General features: G+C 32.9%; 1 protein-coding gene across 1 annotated transcript in view; it reads right to left on the bottom strand.

Moving 5' to 3' along the window:
- The window catches only part of LOC145293869 (zinc phosphodiesterase ELAC protein 1-like), a 32878-nt gene that overhangs the window by 8373 nt on the left and 4026 nt on the right, over positions 1–20479 (bottom strand). The window contains exons 2-8 of the mRNA XM_080140619.1: positions 18987–19102; positions 15448–15642; positions 13606–13703; positions 10154–10249; positions 9168–9267; positions 4346–4523; positions 2364–2458 (exon numbers count right to left, since the gene is read on the bottom strand). Coding sequence (XP_079996745.1) covers positions 2364–2458; positions 4346–4523; positions 9168–9267; positions 10154–10249; positions 13606–13703; positions 15448–15642; positions 18987–19102 — 878 coding nt within the window. The remainder of the gene's footprint in view (positions 1–2363; positions 2459–4345; positions 4524–9167; positions 9268–10153; positions 10250–13605; positions 13704–15447; positions 15643–18986; positions 19103–20479) is intronic.

Genomic DNA, 20479 nt, shown 5'->3' with positions numbered 1-20479 from the left:
TTGTTTTCAATTCTGATACAATATTTCTAATTTAAGTTACTTGTTCCATTTTCATAATTATTCGATTTATTCATTTTTATAATTGTCCAAAATTTGATGCCATATAAAAAGGAATGCTTCACAATTTCTCCATCTTACATTTCAAATAATCTTGACCATTTGTATTCTTCAAACTACTGTTCTCACTTTGAGTGTTATTTAAACAACGTTTCGGTGGATGTAACCTTTGACCATGAGAATCTTCTGTTGAACTTGGGAATCTGCATGGACTTTCAAAGAGAATCTTTTATTTAATCCACAGGAGTAGTATGCTCTTGTTTCGTCAGCCATTCGTCTTAAGCAATTCAGAATTGTATGTGAATGTCGCCAGCACTGAAAATAATATTCAAGATGAGAACAGTAGTCCAAAGAATCTAGATAAACATCATATTTTATGTATTGTTAAATCAATTTATTAAATCACTATGAACTCTTCATTGAGCTCAATGCACTTTGCTCATTTTTTGGTATACTTTGGCAGACAGCTCTAATGACACTCAAGTAATGATAGCTCGGTTTTGTCCTTTAAGTTCAATGATACTACATTGTTATAGAATATGTATAACAAAGCCTATACATCAGCAACATATAAATTGAAGATACTTTGATCCCTTCACAGTTGAGATCCCCAGATGTAAAAGAGCCTTCTACTCCAGTAGTTTCTTCCCCAGAACCACTAGACTTTTGAATTCCCTTCCGGGTTCCTGCTTCCCCAACTGTACTGACATGCAGAAGTTCAAGTGTAACGTGAACCGACATCTTGCTGCTCAACTCCCCACATAGTATCCCTGTAGCTTATGTCCCTAATAGTAGCCCCCTACATCAAAGTGGCAATGTGCCTTGTTTGGGGTGAAAATGTAATAATAAAAAAAAAATTAATAATAATTCTTTAAAAATGCACTTTATGAAACCTTGCAATTAAACACTACAACAATTTATAGGCACATGCCTTTTTAATCTAACATGCGTTACTCACATATACATACACACACCTTTAAATAACGCACCGGATACCTGCCCTGTTGTAATCTCGTTTCGCCCAACAGGTGGCGTTCTCTATTTCTTGTTCTGTTTCTCTCTTTCTCTTTCCATTCAAGATGTTGACGTGACAACACGCTTCCCTTTCTCGTTTAGCTTACGATGAAATAAGCAATTTTTCTGCACGCACTTTGACAGCCATGCATTCTTTCAAGGTAGGAATGAACATTCAACGAATCCATACACATGTATGCTTTAATTAATTACCTGTGTATGGATTTGTTGAATGTTCATTGCTACCTGAAAGAATGCATGGCTGTCGAGGCGTATGTAGAAAAATTGCTTATATCTTATTTTATTCTTGCATAAGAATGAATACTTGTTATATCTTAACGAACTCTCGTATACACACGTGCGTACACAAACACATTCTATATTGCACAATACTTCTCTGTGTAAATAAATATTCCTTGTACATGTGTAATCCTGCTTTAGCGTGCTTCATTTTCATGTCTTAAATGTACTCGTAACACGTGCCTTTATTGTTGATTGTTCTCATTATACTGTACGATCTGCAAACGACGACCTTCTACCCTTCTAGTAATGGAACATGCAACCTTCTCAATAACTGATTCTTCAACTTAGCTTACAAAGTGGGGATCCCAGCCTATAACCAGGTAACTAATCAGCTCCAAGATCCCCCACAAACTAAACAACAGCCACTCTACCTTAAAAAAAAAAAAAAAAAAATGTCAATCAGTTTATTATCAAGCAAAAATGTATAACTTGTGATAAAACCATGTGTGCTACCTCGCTTAGAACACATTCTGCAAACATCAGTTGCATTCTGGGTGTGTGTGTGTGTGTGACACTCTCAACCAGCTACACGCTATATCTTTGTTTCTTCATCAAAACCATGTTCATCAGTTGCCATCAACTCATGTTGATCTGTTTTGAACCACGTCTGCACTCGACTATCTCCATCTGGAAACTCTCCTTAACTCTAACTGTCACCAAACGTTTCAAACCCAAGACTGTCTGCAACTGTTGCAAAACGCACACCACTACACTTAAAACTGCCCCATAAACTAACCCCATGTCCTATTCAGCTTCCTTTGTATATCTGGTAAACAACTTCCTCGCCTTTGTTCGGCTGATAAACTTGTTTCTTCTTTTTGTTTTTCTTTTTTTTTTATTCCATATCTAACATTTGGGGGGGGGGGATGAACATCGATAGTATCACATTAAAAAGAGATTAAGTCACAATCATGAAAAGAGTATAAATAAAAAAAAATTTTTTTAAATCATGATTATTTATGATAGAAAATGATTAAATGTTTCTTTACCTGTGGATCTTTTTCAAATGGCTTATATCGTTGACTGACATGTGTTAAAATCAGGTGCTCTGCATTCATATCGATTGCTAATTTCACAGTTTGACCTGAAAATTAAAAAAAAAATAAAATAAGTGTTATAGTTTGTTTAAAGCATTGTGCATAGTGTATAAAGAGATGTTTATATTTTAGAAGAATCTGATAATGCAGAAAGGAAGTGAGAGGCACCATGAAAACTGAATAAACAGAACAGATGGACCAGTGATGGTGTTTAGACACTTGTGGAAAATAATTTTCAGTTTAAAACTTAGTATTTTTCTTCAGTTTACAAGGTGTAGATCAGCGCAATCCTAACATTTCAAGACCTCAGCTTTTTATCAGACATATACAACTTACATCTCTGACTTTTCATATATTTCCCAGGCATCTTTGATAAACAGATAAAACAGACACATAGTTAAACAGCTGATTTCCAATTCACATTTTAGGGTTAGGTTCTCTTATGTTTTCATGACTGATATTAATGGATCTTTGTCTGCAGCATTTCAAATTATTAATAAGAGCAGGACTTATGGAAATTCCATGGCATGAGAAATATATTTAATCAACAAGTATGTTTTAATAAAGATAGTATTCTTCTGGATAGTACAAAAAGTTAGTTTCTTAGACAGAAAAACCAATAACATGCAGCAAATACAGGCTTCAAAATGAACATTGTCTGCCAAGAAGTGCTAAACTGAAGGAGTAAATAAAAAATTGTCTTGTACAATGTGATAAATAATAAAAATTATTTGTATTGAACTATGCAGCACAATATTACTTATTAATTTATCTCATTTGGGCCAGTTCTATATTTAAAATACAATTGACACTGTTTTCATAAAAGCCTTATATACATACAAGACTACTGCCCTTCACTCCCCTGCCTTATCCAGTGGTATATACGTTTAAAGATTACATTTTATTTCTTTTTTTTTTTTTATTACATTTTCAACCCAAACAAGGCACAGTGCCACTTTGATGTAGGAGACTACTATCGGGGATATAAGTTGCAAGGGTACTATGTAGGGAGTTGAGCAGCAAGATGTCTGTTAGGTCATTTTTTGTCGTACTTACATTTTGTACATGATTGCTTTTCAGACAGATATTTTATAAACAGATAGTCTATACGTAATAACCGATTGATATATACCTGACATATATGTGAGAAATTCCATATATAACCGCCATCTTTCTTGTTTACGCTGACCACACAGTTCTAGTAGCTGGTCCGTGGTTGGTTAATTTTGAATGAGTCAAGTACAGGGTGTCCACAAAGTCTGGCTACATAATGTAGCCAAACTTTGTGGAAGCATCCTGTAAATTGCTTGGCGCCCTTTTTGTATCATATTTTTATTTTTCAGTCTAGCAGAAACTCAACATCGGGATAGACTCAAGACAACAGCGGCTCTCACTGGAGGAAGCTAAGACAATTCCTTCATGGACACCAAACAGTTGGTGAACGAAGGACACATCTCTACAAGCAGAGACAATTTATATTGCTGTATTTATCCTAATTGAGGATGACATTCAAGAACTGTTCTGCATGTTTATTTACCAAATATTGGATCTTATCTCATTTCATCTTGAGTCCCAAGGGGCTCACATTATGCCTAATTATAGGTGCCATCATTTCCGCCAAGTTTTCCATGAACATTCATGGATCCTCATGAGGAACAACAAACTAACATTCTGATAATAGGAATACGAACTAAAGCCTCCATGCGTATGGAAGCAAAATCAGGCCACCATTTTGCACAGGAACAATATCAGAACCAAAGAACTTTCATTGCTGTTACTTGTGAATAAATTTTGAGTTTAAAAGGTACGGCTTCTGTATTTGTGGATTCTTTTGCTTCTGCAGGGAGGAAATAGAGATGTGTGAGAAAGAAATTTCTCACATATACTACCAATAAGACAAAAAAGAAAAAAAAAAAAGACAATGTTATTATTACTTGGTGTTGAATGCCCGTTCTCTAAGGCTTGCTCTTTCATTTCATCACTGAGCGTTGCTTCATGCACAATCACGTCACAGTTTTTACCAATCTTAAGTAATTCGCTTGAATCATAAGAGTCACCAGCAATAACGACTTTTCGGCCAGGGAAAGCTGTTAAGACATCATCAGGATTTATCTGAAAAAAAAAAAAAAAATAGTTCAGCGAAGATTTATTTATTTATTACAACAAAAAGTTGAGGTGACAAAGAAATAAAAAAAGAATAGTTATGCATAACTGCCAAATTTTATCGATTAGATTTGCCTGATTTTCAAAGTATTAATTTATAGTCAGATGTTTGCGGATTTATTTTATTTTGCAAATATTAATTTGTTTTCTGATTTTTATGGAATTTTTTTTTTTTTCTCATTTTTATTTTACAAATATTAATAGGTTTTCTGATTTTTATGGATTTCTTTTTTTTCTCAAGGCAGGGAGTCTGTGAAGGATGATGAGGTGTGGGAGGAGTAAGGAAGTCAAAACACCAGAGATGATTGGCCAAATAAAGAATTTCATGAATAAGGACCGTCATGTGTCTATAGAGACAATAAGTGCACAGTCTGATGTCAGTGTTGGAACTGTACACACAATTATTCACGCGGGACTGAAGATGTGGAAGATTTGTGCGAATGCACCAGTCCACAACTCCATCCTTGTCACAGAATATTTGACCAAAATGGGCATCAAGACAGTTCCTCATTCTCCCTATAGTTCAGACCTTGCTGATTGTTACTTTGGTTATATCATAAACTCAAGGAAAACCTTAAAGGCTGTCATCATGAGACAAATGAGGAGATGAAAGAGACTGTGACAAGGGTCATTGACACACACACATGAGAGGAGTACCATGGGGCCCTTCCAAAAGTTGTTGCAACGGGACAACAAGTGCATTGCAACTGGAGGAGATTACTTCAAAGGGGACTAGAGTTTCATGTGTGTACTATCAATAAAAGTGCCCATACAATAAAAATCTAGAAACTTATTTAAGGCATCTCGTATATGAAAGCTTCGCAAAGAGACAAAGGAAAAAAATTCAGCTCAAGTTTGTTTTTTGTTTCAATTGAAAGAAAAGGCATTTATTACCAATTGTTTCCACACCAAGCCGCCTGGAATGTATTTTCTAATCCAACCACATATTGGTTGCATATTTTGCTTTTCCCCTTGGGGTCAATTACCAGTTTCTTAGTCTGCAGCTATAACCGGCTGTTATCTCTATAATTTGTTTCACTGTATACGGTCGTCCAAAAATTCTCTTTAGAAGTTCAGAGGATAAAATGAATCTTGCATCTGGTTTCAAAGTCCGTAATGCCACATGGTTAAAAAAAAAAAAAAAAAAAAAAAAAAAGCTGTCATGCCGACACATACTTAAAAATTTCTCTGTCCCTCTTCCATGTCTTTCTTTTTTCCTTTCTCTTCCTCTGACCCCGCTGTGACGTCACACTCATGCTTGATCATTTGCATATGTTTCATTACAGTCAATCGTTTCAATATAACCAAAAGAAATGCAGGCTAAATCTTAAATTTACAATAATTAAAAATAACTGAAGAGATTATTATTAGATATAGAGTTATGATTTTTAAAGTACAATGCTCACTTATATATATAAGAAACAAATCGAGTTATGTGTTCATCAATGTTTTGTCTTTATTTCAAGACTTCCTCTGGATGAATGAAATTAAAAAAACAAAAACACTGGTACAAATATTTGAAAATTTTCTTGTGAAAAGTGTGCCGCTATTCCATTTCAGACTTGAAAATATATAGGGTATTCAGACACGTGGAAAACTTTTGAATCAGTTTTCATCTGGAAAAAAGGCTGCTAAAGAGTTAAAATTAAAAAATGTGTACGTGGGGGGAGGTCATCAGATTTTTTCATTTGTTCAACTGTTTCACGAATGCGCATGGGTGAATCGTTCACATGACAGATTACTTATGTTAAAAATAAGCAGGTTTGAAAATACTTTTTAAAGATCGTATCAAGCTGGTCTAATGGTTATCATACTTGACTCACTATCATTAGGTTTTGGTTTCAATCTCAACTTGAGTATTTTTTTTTTTTACTTACAAGAAGTGAATTTTTTAGAAAAAACATAATACTCGTATGCACATGTCTCAGTTTCCGCTTTTTTTACTTCATTTTTTTTTTTTAAATAATTTAACATTATGTTTAATACTTATTGTATTTCTATTTATACTAAATAAGAATTCTGCATTAATTAAAATATAATATTTACGAATATTTTACAACCAGGTAACGCCAGGCATCTTGTTAATAGGCGATAGAGCTCATCTATACTAATCAAACTACAAATAAAACAAAATAAAGATTTTTTTTTCCCAAGGTCACTTAAGTTTTCTGTGGATCTCTAGGAACCCATATGGACTTTGGTTGAGAATCCCCACTGCAATTGAGAAGTGGAAATGGCTGTAAGATCACTTTCTCTAATGCACTTAGGAAAGGCATGCATCTATCTTTCCCTCTACCTTTGGGTAAAATAGTAATGTAGATTAGACTATCAAGCCTTGGTAGAGCAATTTGTGTAGGAGAAGGAAAACTCCACAATCATATCTGATAATGTGGGTAAGAGGTGCAGTTGGAAACTGTGCAGCTCTTGCTTCATTATAAACTCCTCTTTGTATTTGCTCTTTGTAAGACATTCACAGCAAGAACTCGTCTTTTACTACAACAGAAAAAAAACTTTCCATTCTTTATCCATTAGCTTAGAGTCAAGTGGAATTTCCGTGAACAGAGGTATTTTTGCAAGGGTTTTCCATTACAGCAAGACTGCTTCTCTGCTAATTACAACTTGGTCAACTTTAAATTCAATGTCAACAGATTCTTGTCATATACCGTCCTTATAAGTAATCAAATCTAGTTCATTCTATTAATCATTTTTAATACTCCCATAATATTCTTCATCTTTTGACTGAGAAACATTCCATCTCATTAAATCTAATCTTAAAAAAAAAAAAAATAATAATAATAACATCGTATCAGACATTTTTGAGGGGTTATTAAACACCAAAGCTTTTTTTTTTTTTTTTTTTTTTTTTTTTTTTTTAAGAAAAAATATTTATTGTAAATAATTCACAGAAAATAAGTACATTCAAACAACTTTCTGTAAATAAATCGTATTATCTATAATTGGAGGGAAATGTGACTGCTTCCCTTCAGGTGAAGCAGGTGAAATAGACCAACAGTTTGTTAATGCTATAGATCTGTTTGCTGTAATATGACACAAGTTACGAACAATAGAAAATGTATATCACAATTTTTGAGATGAAGATTAATAATTTGGAGTATTTATATTAATGTTATAGGTAGTAGGTTTATGTTAGGTTAGTAAAAATTAACAATTAATCAATTTCATTATAAATCTATAATATAAATCTTACCTGTCTGTTTAAATGTATGTATGTATGTTTGTATATCTGCCTAAAACTTTCAACAGAGGCGACGGATTTTCGCAAGATTAGTATCGTTTTAAAGCTGGACTCTTCGGACAACAAATATAAAAAAATCGGCTAAAAAAATTAATTCCTTCACCATCAATTGGGCACTTTTCTACAGGGAGGGGTTGCTTTTTTCACTGATATTTTCGAAAGTCATAACCTCTTTTCGATTGACTAGCCTTAATTTAAACCCTCACTACTTTCAGTTTAGCAATAGACGCAACGACAAAGAAGTCACATTTTTTTTTTTTCCCCTCCTTCATGGTACGGGTTTGAGCCTGCCTGCCTACTACGACTTATTTTTTTTTGCTCAACACACACCTCAAAACACCCGGGCAACGCCAGGCACCCAGGCTAGTAGAAATAAAATCAAAATCTTTGAAATTCCAATAAACACATGTACATCTCTTCATAAGCAAAACAAAATAATGTTTCTGAATTTTTTTTTTAGATAAGGATTGATTATTTGTATTCTTCAGATTACTATTCTCATCTTAGTTGTTATTTTCACAACATTTTGGCCGATGTAATCTCCAACCTTCCTTAGGTCTATCTTTTCAAACTTGGAAATCTTTGTTGAACTATAGAACTTATGCAAAATTTGAAACTGTGCCCTTTATTCAATGTTGCATAAAATAGATTGTCTGGGCCAGACTAAGCAATTTTTAAAATAAATTGTAGCAAACAATGTATGGTCCAACAATAAGAGATAAAAATTGTCTAGTCAAAACAAAGTTTGATTTGTCAGTTTAAATATCATTTGGGTCTGACTTTTAAAATTCAACCAGATAATTTTATTGATAAAAGGAAAAATTTAACCTTTTAATATAAAAATAGGTCCCGCACTATCAGTCAAGCTCCAACGTCTGTCCCATCTACACAATGTTTCATCCTCATTCATTCGACTGTTTTACAAGTACTGCAATGGAATGTGTTCTGGTGAACTCATAGCACTTGTGCCCCTTCGACTTACATATTCCTGACTAACCCAACAAGCAGCAAAATTCCACCCCTTCACTGGTGAGGTGCCAAGATGCCGGAAAGTCTTCTACTCTAATAGTTTCTTTCCTCAGAGTGCTAGACTTTTGAATTCCCTTTCTGTACCAATCTGCAGAAGTTTAAATGTAATGTGAACAGACATCTCGTTGTTCAACTCCTCACAGACTTGATCCCAAATTGCTTCTTGTATTCCAAGAAGCAATAAGTTTTGTTTTGAATTAAGAAAAAAAAAAAAAAAAAGAAATGTGTGAGAAAGGTGTTTGTGTTTCATTGTGAATGCAGAATATGTAGTCTGGTTTAAAAAAACAGAAATAGTTTTTAGAACTTACTATTTCTCCTGTGGGAGAAACTATGCTTTGTCCTGCTTTCAATTTTCCATATTCTGGACCAGGAGGGATATTTTTATCTTTTAAAAGATCCATATTAAATCTGTTGTAGAAAAGAAAATATTCAACAGATAAAATAATTAATGTAAAATAATAGATCATTACTCACAAGAATACAAAAGACATAATTAATATTATGTAATCATATTCCAAAAAATATCAACAAATATTTAAGTGCACATACATTTCAGAAATTTTGATAAAAATATCCTCTTCAGTACAAAAGAACACGAGAGAAAACCCCATCATTTTGTTACAGACCAAGGTCAACAATGGAATTGTTAAATGATTCATAGTTTAATTCCTTTTTTTTTTTTTTTAGAGTATCGCCACCGTAACAATCTTCTTAAACAGAATATTTTTTTTCTAACTGACACCAAATACATTTTTGTATTGTAAAAGAACATGCTGGAAGGGAAAAAAGACAAAATAATTGGACAGAATGAAATATCAATATGGTCGATGAGATGCCATTTTGATCTAAAATTCAACAAGATAACTTTATATGTTAGATTTTTATTTTTACATTTATTTCTAATGGCGTCTATTATAATTAGGACATGAAAATTGAAATCCAAAAATTTTACAATGATATTTTTCAAAATTGTCTGAATTATTCCCAGCTTCCTTTGTTCCAGCTCGTTTGACTCATTCGTATATTGGGTTTCATCAATTCGTTGTTCAGGTACCTTGTTATAATAACTCTTCCTATTCCAGTAGCTTCTTTTACAGAGCTAAAGATTTGTGGAACTCTCTGTTGTTTTCCACTTACCTATAGTTTCGGTCTTTTCAAAACTATGGTCAATAGGCATCTCCTGTTTTTGCATTAATCATCTTTTGTTCTTTTTAGATCCTTAACATCAAGTGGCTTTATGTCTTGTCTGGAGTGACTTTCATAAAAAAAAAAAAAAATAAATATATAGACTTACTTCTTTAGTGGTAGTTTTTCTTCAATCATAAAACCAAAAGATGGAACGGTGTGTTTTAAGACAACAGATTTTACTGCGAACTTTTCATCTTCAAATCTGGAAGAACAAAATAATTTTTATTCCAATTATTAAATTATGCTTCACCACTGTTCTCACTGGTTATTTATATTACTAAGATATTTGTATAAAATGATAGGATTATGGCAGTAATTTATAAATTATTATCATTTCTGATGATATCAAGAAGACAAAACATCCATCATTAACTTTTTATTACAGAATGGAGGGTATCTTTCCAAATTTACTTCTGGGAACAATGTTAAGTCACTTTCCCTCATTAGTTGAAATGGATATGTGCTTTACTCACTATCTTTCGTATTATAAGATGGAAGTATATGTATTTATGAAATAAAAAGGCAAAGTGAATGCGGTGTTTACCTGATGCAAGCAAGGATAAACTTCAATCTAATATAAATACCAGTATTTATTTATTGATATATTAATTCCAACCAAATAAAAAAGCTAATGCAAACACAATAGAGAGTAGAGCTTGTTTTAAAAGAAAAGAAATTAAAACTGTAAATTAAAATTTACAATTAAATTTATTATTCGACAGAATACTCCTGAAAATAGTTTTCAGGAGTATTCTGTCGAATAATAACTACGGCTGACTACAATATGGTTGTGTTCAAGTCTAAAGTTAATAAGTTCTTGATGAGCCGTTCCATATAAGTTATCAAATTTACCAAATTTTCATTACTAATTATTACTATATTGACCAATTTCTACTGTACACTCTTTAACCCTTATCCTTGAGTGGCCTCTGGGCCTTGATAATGTGGTGATGCCTATGTAAAAAAAAAAAAATAAAATAAATTTTTTCCCTCTCTCTCTCTCACACACACACATGTTTAGAATCCTTTATTTTATAATAATAAAGACCAATGTGTATTTATTTGTATACTTGAAATGGATGTGTTTTACTCACTACTTTGGCATAACAAGATGGAAATATATATATATATATATATATATATATATATATATATATATATATATATATATACACAGGGTGGAAGGATAAATTTGTCACCCTAAAGGAAATAACACTACAGCTTTATTAAAAAAATCAATTCAGGTAGCTTGATTATGTAGTAGAGCTGAAATCTATTCACTGTAACCACCTTCAAACTCAATCACTGCCTCAATATGGGTCCTGTTGTCATAACTTGGTTGGATCTGTAGAGAGCATCAGTTGTACAGCGGCGCATCTCCGATCTCACTCGTAGACATTATAGAAAGTTCCTATCACTCTTGGGATTTGTACCCATCTGGCCAACTAGTAGATGAGCTGCAATAAAAAAAGCAAACTGGTTTTCATTAAATGGAAATGGAATCATGTCATCTTTTCCGGAGTGAAAATTTAATCATTCTACCCTATATATGTGTGTGTGTGTGTGTGTATATATATATATATATATATATATATATATATACACACACTTCTCGGCGCCGGTCCACAAGTCCAAAGAGACCCAGGCTTGGCTTCAAGAGTGCTATGATTTTGTACCCCTCCTCCCCCGACCTGAACCCACTGGACTACTTTGTTTGGTCATACATTAAAAACATCACCAACATGGCCTCCCACAACACCTAACCCTAACCATCCACCGAGTATTTGCTGAGCTCCCGCGAGCACTTGTGGAAGAGGTATGCTCCTAGTTCCGGACCAGTATTGTGGTGGTGATTGAGGCTGAAGGTCAGTTCTACTACAAATCAAGTTACCTGAATTGATTTTTTCAATAAAAGTTTTAAAATAAAGCTGTAGTGTTGTTTTCTTCAGGGCGACACTTTTATCGTTCCACCCTGTATCTAGACAATATATGCTTGGTTGCCAGTACCAGCAATAAATTAAGAACTAAAACAGAACCAGTTTTGTGAAGATTAAAATAAACAGAAATAAGAGTAAATAGAGACAAATGTAAATTAGATTGTGAAAAAATATTTTATCAAGGATATCAAATATCTAGAGGAGGAAAATGTCCTGACAAAAAACCAAAAAAAAAAACCCAAAAAACAAACAGCAAAATTGCAAAAATGAAAAAACCTACAAACAAAAAAGAATTAGAATCTTTCCTGGGATTAATTTCTACAGTAGATATCTTTGCAGATATAGTGAACTAATTGAATCATTTACTGAAATGTATAAAAAGAAATGTGGAATTTACATGGATGCAGAAAGAAAATAAAGTTTTCAAAGAACTAAAAAAGCCTGGACAAGGAAACTAGTAATAATAATAATAAAAAAAATTTTCAACCCTAAGAAACAATCATGTATCCGTTCAGAAAACTCTTATTGGCAGAACAGAAGAAAGGAAAGCATGTGACACAGTTTAGAGTACGTAACGGATACAGAATATTTTGTTAGGCAAAAGGTTCCTTTTAAAATCAAACCATGAGCTGAGCCTCTTGAATTTTTATTCAATTTGAGGACGGAGTTACCCAGAGTAACATCATCAAGGATTTTAAGGTTGGCCACTTAAAATTATGGATTTTGATTTTGAGATTATATATGTTAAGGGAAACATCATTCCGCAACTGGATGCATTATCCAGATTAAGATTTCAGAGTAAAAATAGGCAAAAACATGGAAATTCAGAGGAACTGGCTGACCGAAACATGCTCATGAATGTGTAGCGACATATAAACGCTTATGTCAAACAAATACAAAGTATATCTTGCTCTAATTCAACACTTTTGTATGAACCTCATTAAAAATTCATTGGTTGCTTCACCGCTGGAAAATATTAACTTTAGAATGTCTGCAGATGCGGTTCAAATGAAACTGGAATCTTTTGGTTTAATAAGCAAATAAATGTAAATAAATGTTGCAGTGACATTTATTGGGTGGGTTTCTAACACCATTTTGTTTTATTTCTTATTATGAAGTGAATATTGAGTCTTCAAAGACATCGCGGCCATCTTTTCTTGTTTGTTGGCAGTCTTCAACATTATTCGTTTTTCAAAGCAAATAAACATTTTACATTAAATAAAAACACTAAAAAAATTATCCATTTAGGTAGAAAAGTAACCAATCTTGCCTTTGATATCATTTATTTGTTATATATTTGTTTTTGACAACTTTTTGAATCTATATGTATAGTAAAACAAACCCTTGTTGATTTTTTGATCATAATTGAAAAATGTTGCGATATTACCAGTTGTCTTGGAACAACTACAAAATTTTTTTAAATAAATTGTAGTGATGTTTGTTATTATAATGCCAATAACATGGTACAACACTCACAAATGAAAATTGGCTAGTCTGATTCAAAGTTTGATATGTCAGCTTCAATGCTATATAGATAAAGATAACTTTATATGTACTTAAAATAGAACTAATATTGATTAATTTGTGGCATAGACCAAAGTAAAAACTAATTTAAACTCACAACTGATAAACCTGATTGCAGTCGGGTAGAATAAGTTTTCCAAGTTTTTCGTTTGGGTGTAAATTCTCATCTGAACATGACAAATGTGTACTGAATTTCTGAAAGAAAAGAAACAAATGATCAAAATTCAGATTAGTTTCATTACTTCTATGACATTTCTTTATAATTGGAAAGAAGTAAATACGGGTGCCAGTATTTTGTTTTCGAAAAATGTTTAACAAAGTGTAGAAAAAATGTAATGAAAAATAAATAAAAAAAAAAAGGAAAAACACCACGTTCAGACTGAAATGAGCATATATGTCCTTTGCATGCAAATTTTCTAGACATGCTGCTTTTTAAAAACAAAAATTTGAATGTAGAGAGAATCGATGGTATCGCACACATTCACATGCAACCAATATTTGAAGAATGTTGGAGTTTGTGTTTTTATGTTGTTTTTTTATACTTATGAATTTGTGCACCTCCCCCCCTCCTCAACAGATGCATGGGAGACGACGACACAGCTTGAACGAGAAAGGAAGACGAAGGAGAAGACCACCACAGAAGCAGCGTTGGGGTTTGTAATGTTGTCAAATGGGGTAATTTGTGATTATTACAAGGTGGAGACTGGACACACTGACCATATTTGTGAAGGAATACAACCTGTCAGTCAATGTAGCAGTGGACAAATCTGGTTAGAACCTGACAGATTTACTAGAGTTTGTCGAAATGGTACAAATGTACAGACCAAGATCGAACTCACATAGCCAGTTTGTGTTATTGCCCTGTACAATTAACTGAAGTTCACCAACACAGCAGGCATCCTGGCAGATGCTGTATGTCAAAAACTGCAGTGAAGTTTGTTATTCGGAATTATCAGGAGTGTCAGTCTATAGAGGGCAGAAGAGAGGGCTCAGTATGCATAAAATATGAAATTGGTTAGGCATAGCCCTTACATGCTACAACTGTTGTCATTTTTTTTTTTTAATACTGATCGATTGCACTTTCATACAGTTTTTGATCCAGTGTGCCTCTTTGTTTGAAATTGGATGCACTCCACATTAAAAACTGACCTTGTGTCTAACTTTGCCTTTATGAGGAGATGAGTAAATAGAAATAGGAACATAGCAAAAACATTACGAACAAGATGAAAAAGAAGTTAGTCATAAAAATAATAAGCTAATGAATGATAAAAATAATTAGTAATGGATTTTCTTTGAAATTACATACAGACAAGATAAACTAAAAAAAAATATATACAACCAAAAATAAAAATTCCACCAAAATTAAAAATTCCAACCATACAATAGTTAACAAAATTCAGAATCCAACCATTGGTACAAATTAACTTCATTCTTTGTTTGACTTGCCCACCAATTTTCAGTTATAAATATTCAACAGTCTTTGTTTATCTCCATTCAATTATATGTGAGGACATTTTGGTCATCATCTTATCAAGTAGGAGCTGTGATCCTTAATGGGCTTCACACTTACCGGACCTTATCCTCCTCACCTTTTTTTTCTGTTGGGTTATCTCAAAGATAATGTTTATCAAAACAATCCCTAGATTATTCCGGAACTGAAGAGAGACACATTGTAGCCAAAATCAGAGCAGTGTCGGAGGAGGAGCGTGTCAGTTATTGACAATTTTGTATGCTGTATCCAAGTGTGCTTACCATTGAATGGCAATAAAACAGACTGTGGAACATTCGTGCGTGAAACTTCATGGACAAGTCAGGCATAGACTAAAATCTATTTGTACCAAATATGGTTGAATTGCGAATTTTATCAACAATCCCATGGGTGGGTGAATTTTTTTTAGGCCATCCTTTATCATCAATAGTTTAAAAAAATTTACTTTACCTCCATGCATTCTGGGATTTGTGAATCTAAAATGTTTAGTTCATGAACAACAAAATCAAACTCAAATTGAGTCCACGAGAGTTGAAGCGTTGTTCTTAAAAACTTCCGTAAACCGTGCGGACCATAAATTTCCATGAGAGTCTTCGGTCGGTTGTTCATACTGAGAGTACACAAAAGTCCTGGTAAACCAAAAACCTGAAGAAAAACATAAGCGGCACATTAGATTATCATCATATTGCATAAATCATCAAGAATCTATTATTGGCATTGTTTCTTTTCCCAATATTTTCCTAGTCAGAATTCTTTCTAGAAAGACATCGCATAATTACAGGAAGGACCACATGAAGGTTGCCAACATCCTAAGTGAAAGTGACTTTGTGGAACAAACAGGATTCAAGCTTAGAATACCTAAGTCATCAGTCAGTATCGTTAACCATTCAACCACCGATACTAAAACATAGAAAGCAACTCTGTTACGATTGATAGTTCTGGCTACTTGTGTACCTCCCACCACTACTTCAGAAAAGGAAAAATTAGAGATATAGAAATAAACAAAACCAATTTAATTAAATCAAAGATGGACAATTTTCTGAGAACATTGCCTGGCCAACTACAAAAATATTACTGTTTCAAGTTGAATAGTAATCAAGTTAATCAACTAAATAATTAAAAAAATTTTTTTAGTAAGTCTTAATTCTCAATCTATCAGATTATAAAACTGGGAAGGATATTCTTCTTCAATCCACAGACTAAAACCTCAACTTTTTGTTGGGTATTATATATACTCTAGATAAATAATGAATTTATTGTGGATATTTTATTTTACAAATTTGTCATCCATATAATATTTGTGTAGAATATTTTAAAACAAGAATAATGTAGCAGTTGCATGAAGAGACCTATTTTTTTTTTTTTTATGGAAATCGCTCCAGACAAGGCATGAAGCCACTTAAAGTAAGTAGCTAACAAGAACAAAAGATAATTATCACAAAGACAAGAGATGCTTATTGACCTTAATCTTGAAAAGGTGAAGGCTATAGGTAGGAGGAAAACAGTCATTATCATCTGTATTATTTGGATTATTTAAACCATCGTTCACATCCTGAGTGGCATTTGCACAGCATTTCAGCTGATGTAACCTCCAACCTTCTTCAGGTGTATCTTGTTAAACTTGGGAATCTTTTGTTTAAATGTACATGCATTATTATGTGTCAAATCAAGTCATGATTTATCTTCATAGACTCATGCTTTAAATAAATTTCCAGACTTTTTCATATGGACACTTTTATTGATTGTACACGCATGAAATGCTAGTCCCCTTCATAAATAATCTCCTCCAGCTGCAACGCACTTATTGTACCATTCTGTACAACTTTTGGAAGGTCCCATGGAAGTCCTCTTGTATGAGCATGTCAATGACCTTCATCACAGCCTCTTTCATCTCCTCAATCGTCTCGTGATGACAGCTTCTAAGCTTACGGAATAACTAAAAGTCACAGGGAGCAATGTCTGAATTATAAGCAGGGTGAGAAACTGTCTTGATGTCCATCTTGGTTAAATAGTTTGATCTTCTCTGAGCACCCTTGAGACAAACTTTGTGCGAATTTTCCGCACCTTCAGTTCCTTGCAAATAATTGTGTATATCGTTTCTACACTGTGTCTCTATAAACACACAATGGTCCTTATCTATGAAATTCTTTATTTGGCCAATCAACTTTGATGTTCTGACTTTCTTACTCATCCCATACCTCTCATCATTCCTCACAGACTCCTTGCCTTCTTTGAATCTCTTATGCCACTCAAAAACTGATGTGTAATTCATGCAAGATGGTTCAAAAGCAGTCTGAAGCATTCCATACATTTCTGTGGCATTTTTTCCAAGCTTAAAACAAAATTTTATTGCATATCGTTCTTCTAAAGTGTCTTCACGTCCAGATTGTATTTTTGAAAATCACTAGCTGTGACAATCAAGCTTTAGTAGGATGTATTCTAATTCCTGCTGTAGCTGTTCATTTGAATCTGAAATGATAAAAATTGGTCAATCATATCATAAAGTGTATAGCAAGTTATTGCTGTATATTTACTGAATTTTCAAGAGTTTATGAAAATTTTAAATGCCTGTACAAAAAAATCCGAAAACTTACTGAAGGCACCTTGTATAATTGTTGACGGCACAAAATTCAAAATAAATGTATGCCAACAAAGCTTAGCACCAAAAAATATGATTTAAGTCAGTTCCAATTTTGATTGCATCTTGATAAAAGGTATCATCAAGTTCTCGTTGTTTCACCACAATCGACCTGTTAGAATGGAACTCCAGGATACAACCTTTGTTTATCAACAAAAGTCAGCCTACCAAACAATCCTCATGTTTCAGTGTTCCCTTGAATAAAAGCTGATGCATATTTAGTAGTGGAGATACTGGTCTTATTTATAGAAAATGATGGCTCTTTCCTTGTTCAATATTCTATTTCAGTCAGATGCAGTCGGGGGCAACTAATTCTACCAAGTAACATTCCTGACTCTCTTCTTAATCAAGCATTCAACCAACCACATATCAAAGCTAAAATATCAAATGTCTCTAAAAACAATAAAGCCATCCATTTTGGAAACAATGAACAGACAATACATTAAAGCAGTGGTTCCCAAACTTTTTTTACATGGCGGCACACTAAATTCTCATGGCACACCTATCACAAAAAAAAAAAAATCAATATTTTCTACTCATAAAGCCTTTGTATGTAATAAAATAATAAAGTTTAGCTTGAAGGTTAGAAGGATTAGTCATAAGGTGTTTTTTCATCTAACTTGAAACCATTGCTTCATTAAACATTTTGCTGCACACAACACACAGTGGAGAAGGAATGTGTGCATCTCCAATCCAGTGAAATCCAAATTTAAAGTAATCATCACTATACTATCTGTGAACTTTGACTTTTTTTTAAAAATAAAGTTATAAAATTATTATTGTCATCATCACTTTTTCTTTTTAAAAATTTGTCCATAATTAAATATGAGTTGAATCTGAAATTGAACCAAAACATAAATCAAAGGATTTTTATTACATTCAGTCATGTTTTTTTTTAAAATCATTTCTCCAATTAAAACATTAATTTACAACGGCTAAATATTGGAATAAGAAATACCTACAAAGAATCTGTTAATATTGTAAACGATATAGATGGCATAAAGAATAACAATGCTTATCAATGTTTACGTTTATGAAAAATTGAAAATATCTAACAATTGCAACAAACGATTTATATAAGATTTTATTTTCTCTTTTTATCATTTAAACATCAATATCACATAAGTAATAATGTGTGAGTTAGTATTTATTAATATAAACAACTCCACTTGTAATTACGATATGAAAACCTTTTTTCACCTATAACAGCTTGTAACTTCCACCTATAACTTCTTCGTACCACTCTAGTAATCATTTCACAGCACAGTGGGTGAGAACCACTGCATTAAAGGGAATAAAAAGGAAAATAGACTATGGATATTTCGTAACAATATCTTGAATAAAAACATACATGATCTCCATGAAGATGAGAAATAAAGATTTTGCTTATTTTTCCTGGTTTCACTTGGCTTCTCATCAGTTGGATTTGTGAACCTTCTCCACAGTCAAAAAGCCAGCAGTCACCATCTGTAAATTAAATAAAATATGGAGACAAATTTTATTTGAATTTGTTTGCAGCAAATATTCACGCAAATATTTTTGAAAGAAACAGGCAACTCAAAATAATTTCGTTTTCATCAACTTTTCAAGTGATTGTTGTAGGGAAAATTGTAGTGTCTACGATTAGTGCGGGTGTCATTCGCTTAAGAAAAGAAAGCGAAAAAGTTTTAAACTCAAAACCTGGCCGACACGAAACAAAAACGTTTCTTATGCAAATCGTAAGAAGATCCCTTGCTCAGTTTGTGGAAAGAGAATCGAGTGCAACTCAATTATTCGTGCTTGTATAGATTAAGACACTAATAAAAATCGCATTCCAAATAAAAATTATGTATCAAGCAAAAATAAGAATTCCCACCAAAAGTAAAAATTATTGAGTAGAAGTTTAATTAAAAATAAAAATCAATTTTATTGTATTTTGCATTAGTTATCAATTTTAAGAGAAAATGTTAACATTTGGTAAAATGATAGATTAAATTATCTCCCCTGTTTTCAGATAACTCTTCAAAATTACTAAACATGACAAAACAGCAATTTCCAATATAATCAACTTTGAATTTTAATTAAACTTCTAATTGATTATTTTTTTCTAAGATTTGGTGAGGATACTTATTTTTGTAATATGAAAAAGTAAAATAATTTATCCCTCGATTGTTTATTAAAAAGTTTTGTTCAAATAATTTTATCAAAAAGTTTTGTAAATAAAATAATGCACTTACATTAAAAAAATAAATTTTCTTGGCAAAAAAAAACGAACAACTATTTTTAGTGGGAGACAATTTGCGGGTTTGACGCAGTTCACTAATAGTTAGGGAGACAGTTTGAATTTGGGCAGTGTCCAAGATAGCAAGGCCTTATTTTCTACATGCATTGATGTTCATGTTAATTCAAACAGGTGCATCACCACTGACCAGTTAATGTACCCTTACTGTAACGTTAGTAGTTTTGGGCCAGATATGAGCCCATTGTACTGAGCAAATAATTTTGATAGAGGTCAGTGGATGAGAGACAGGTGTTTAGCTTGCTGTAACTCCTTCCAAAAAAAAAGGTCCGAGGTAACCTTGGTACTTTTAAAGTACATGCTTTCTGTACTTTATTCGGTGCCAGTGTGCACCTTAGGAGAGAAAGTCTCACCAATATTTTCAGGACTCTGGGTCCTATACTTCCTTTGCTCCATGTTAGAGTCAAGGGAAAATCATTTAGGTGCGAATTTAGTAAACTTAAGCTCGACTGCTTATTTTCAATAGAGTGTCGCCTGTCTGTAGAGTCTGAGGTTATTTGTTGGATACATGGTATGTAGTTCAACCCCTCAGAAAATCAGCGAAAGTGCAGATTATGTTCTGTAGC

The sequence above is a fragment of the Euprymna scolopes genome, chromosome 15 (assembly GCF_053919585.1).
Source record: "Euprymna scolopes isolate OS-2025 chromosome 15, ASM5391958v1, whole genome shotgun sequence".
NCBI classification, from domain to species: Eukaryota; Metazoa; Mollusca; class Cephalopoda; order Sepiida; family Sepiolidae; genus Euprymna; species Euprymna scolopes.
The sequence above is the reverse complement of the archived record's forward strand: the minus strand, read 5'-3'. Positions and strand labels throughout refer to the sequence as shown.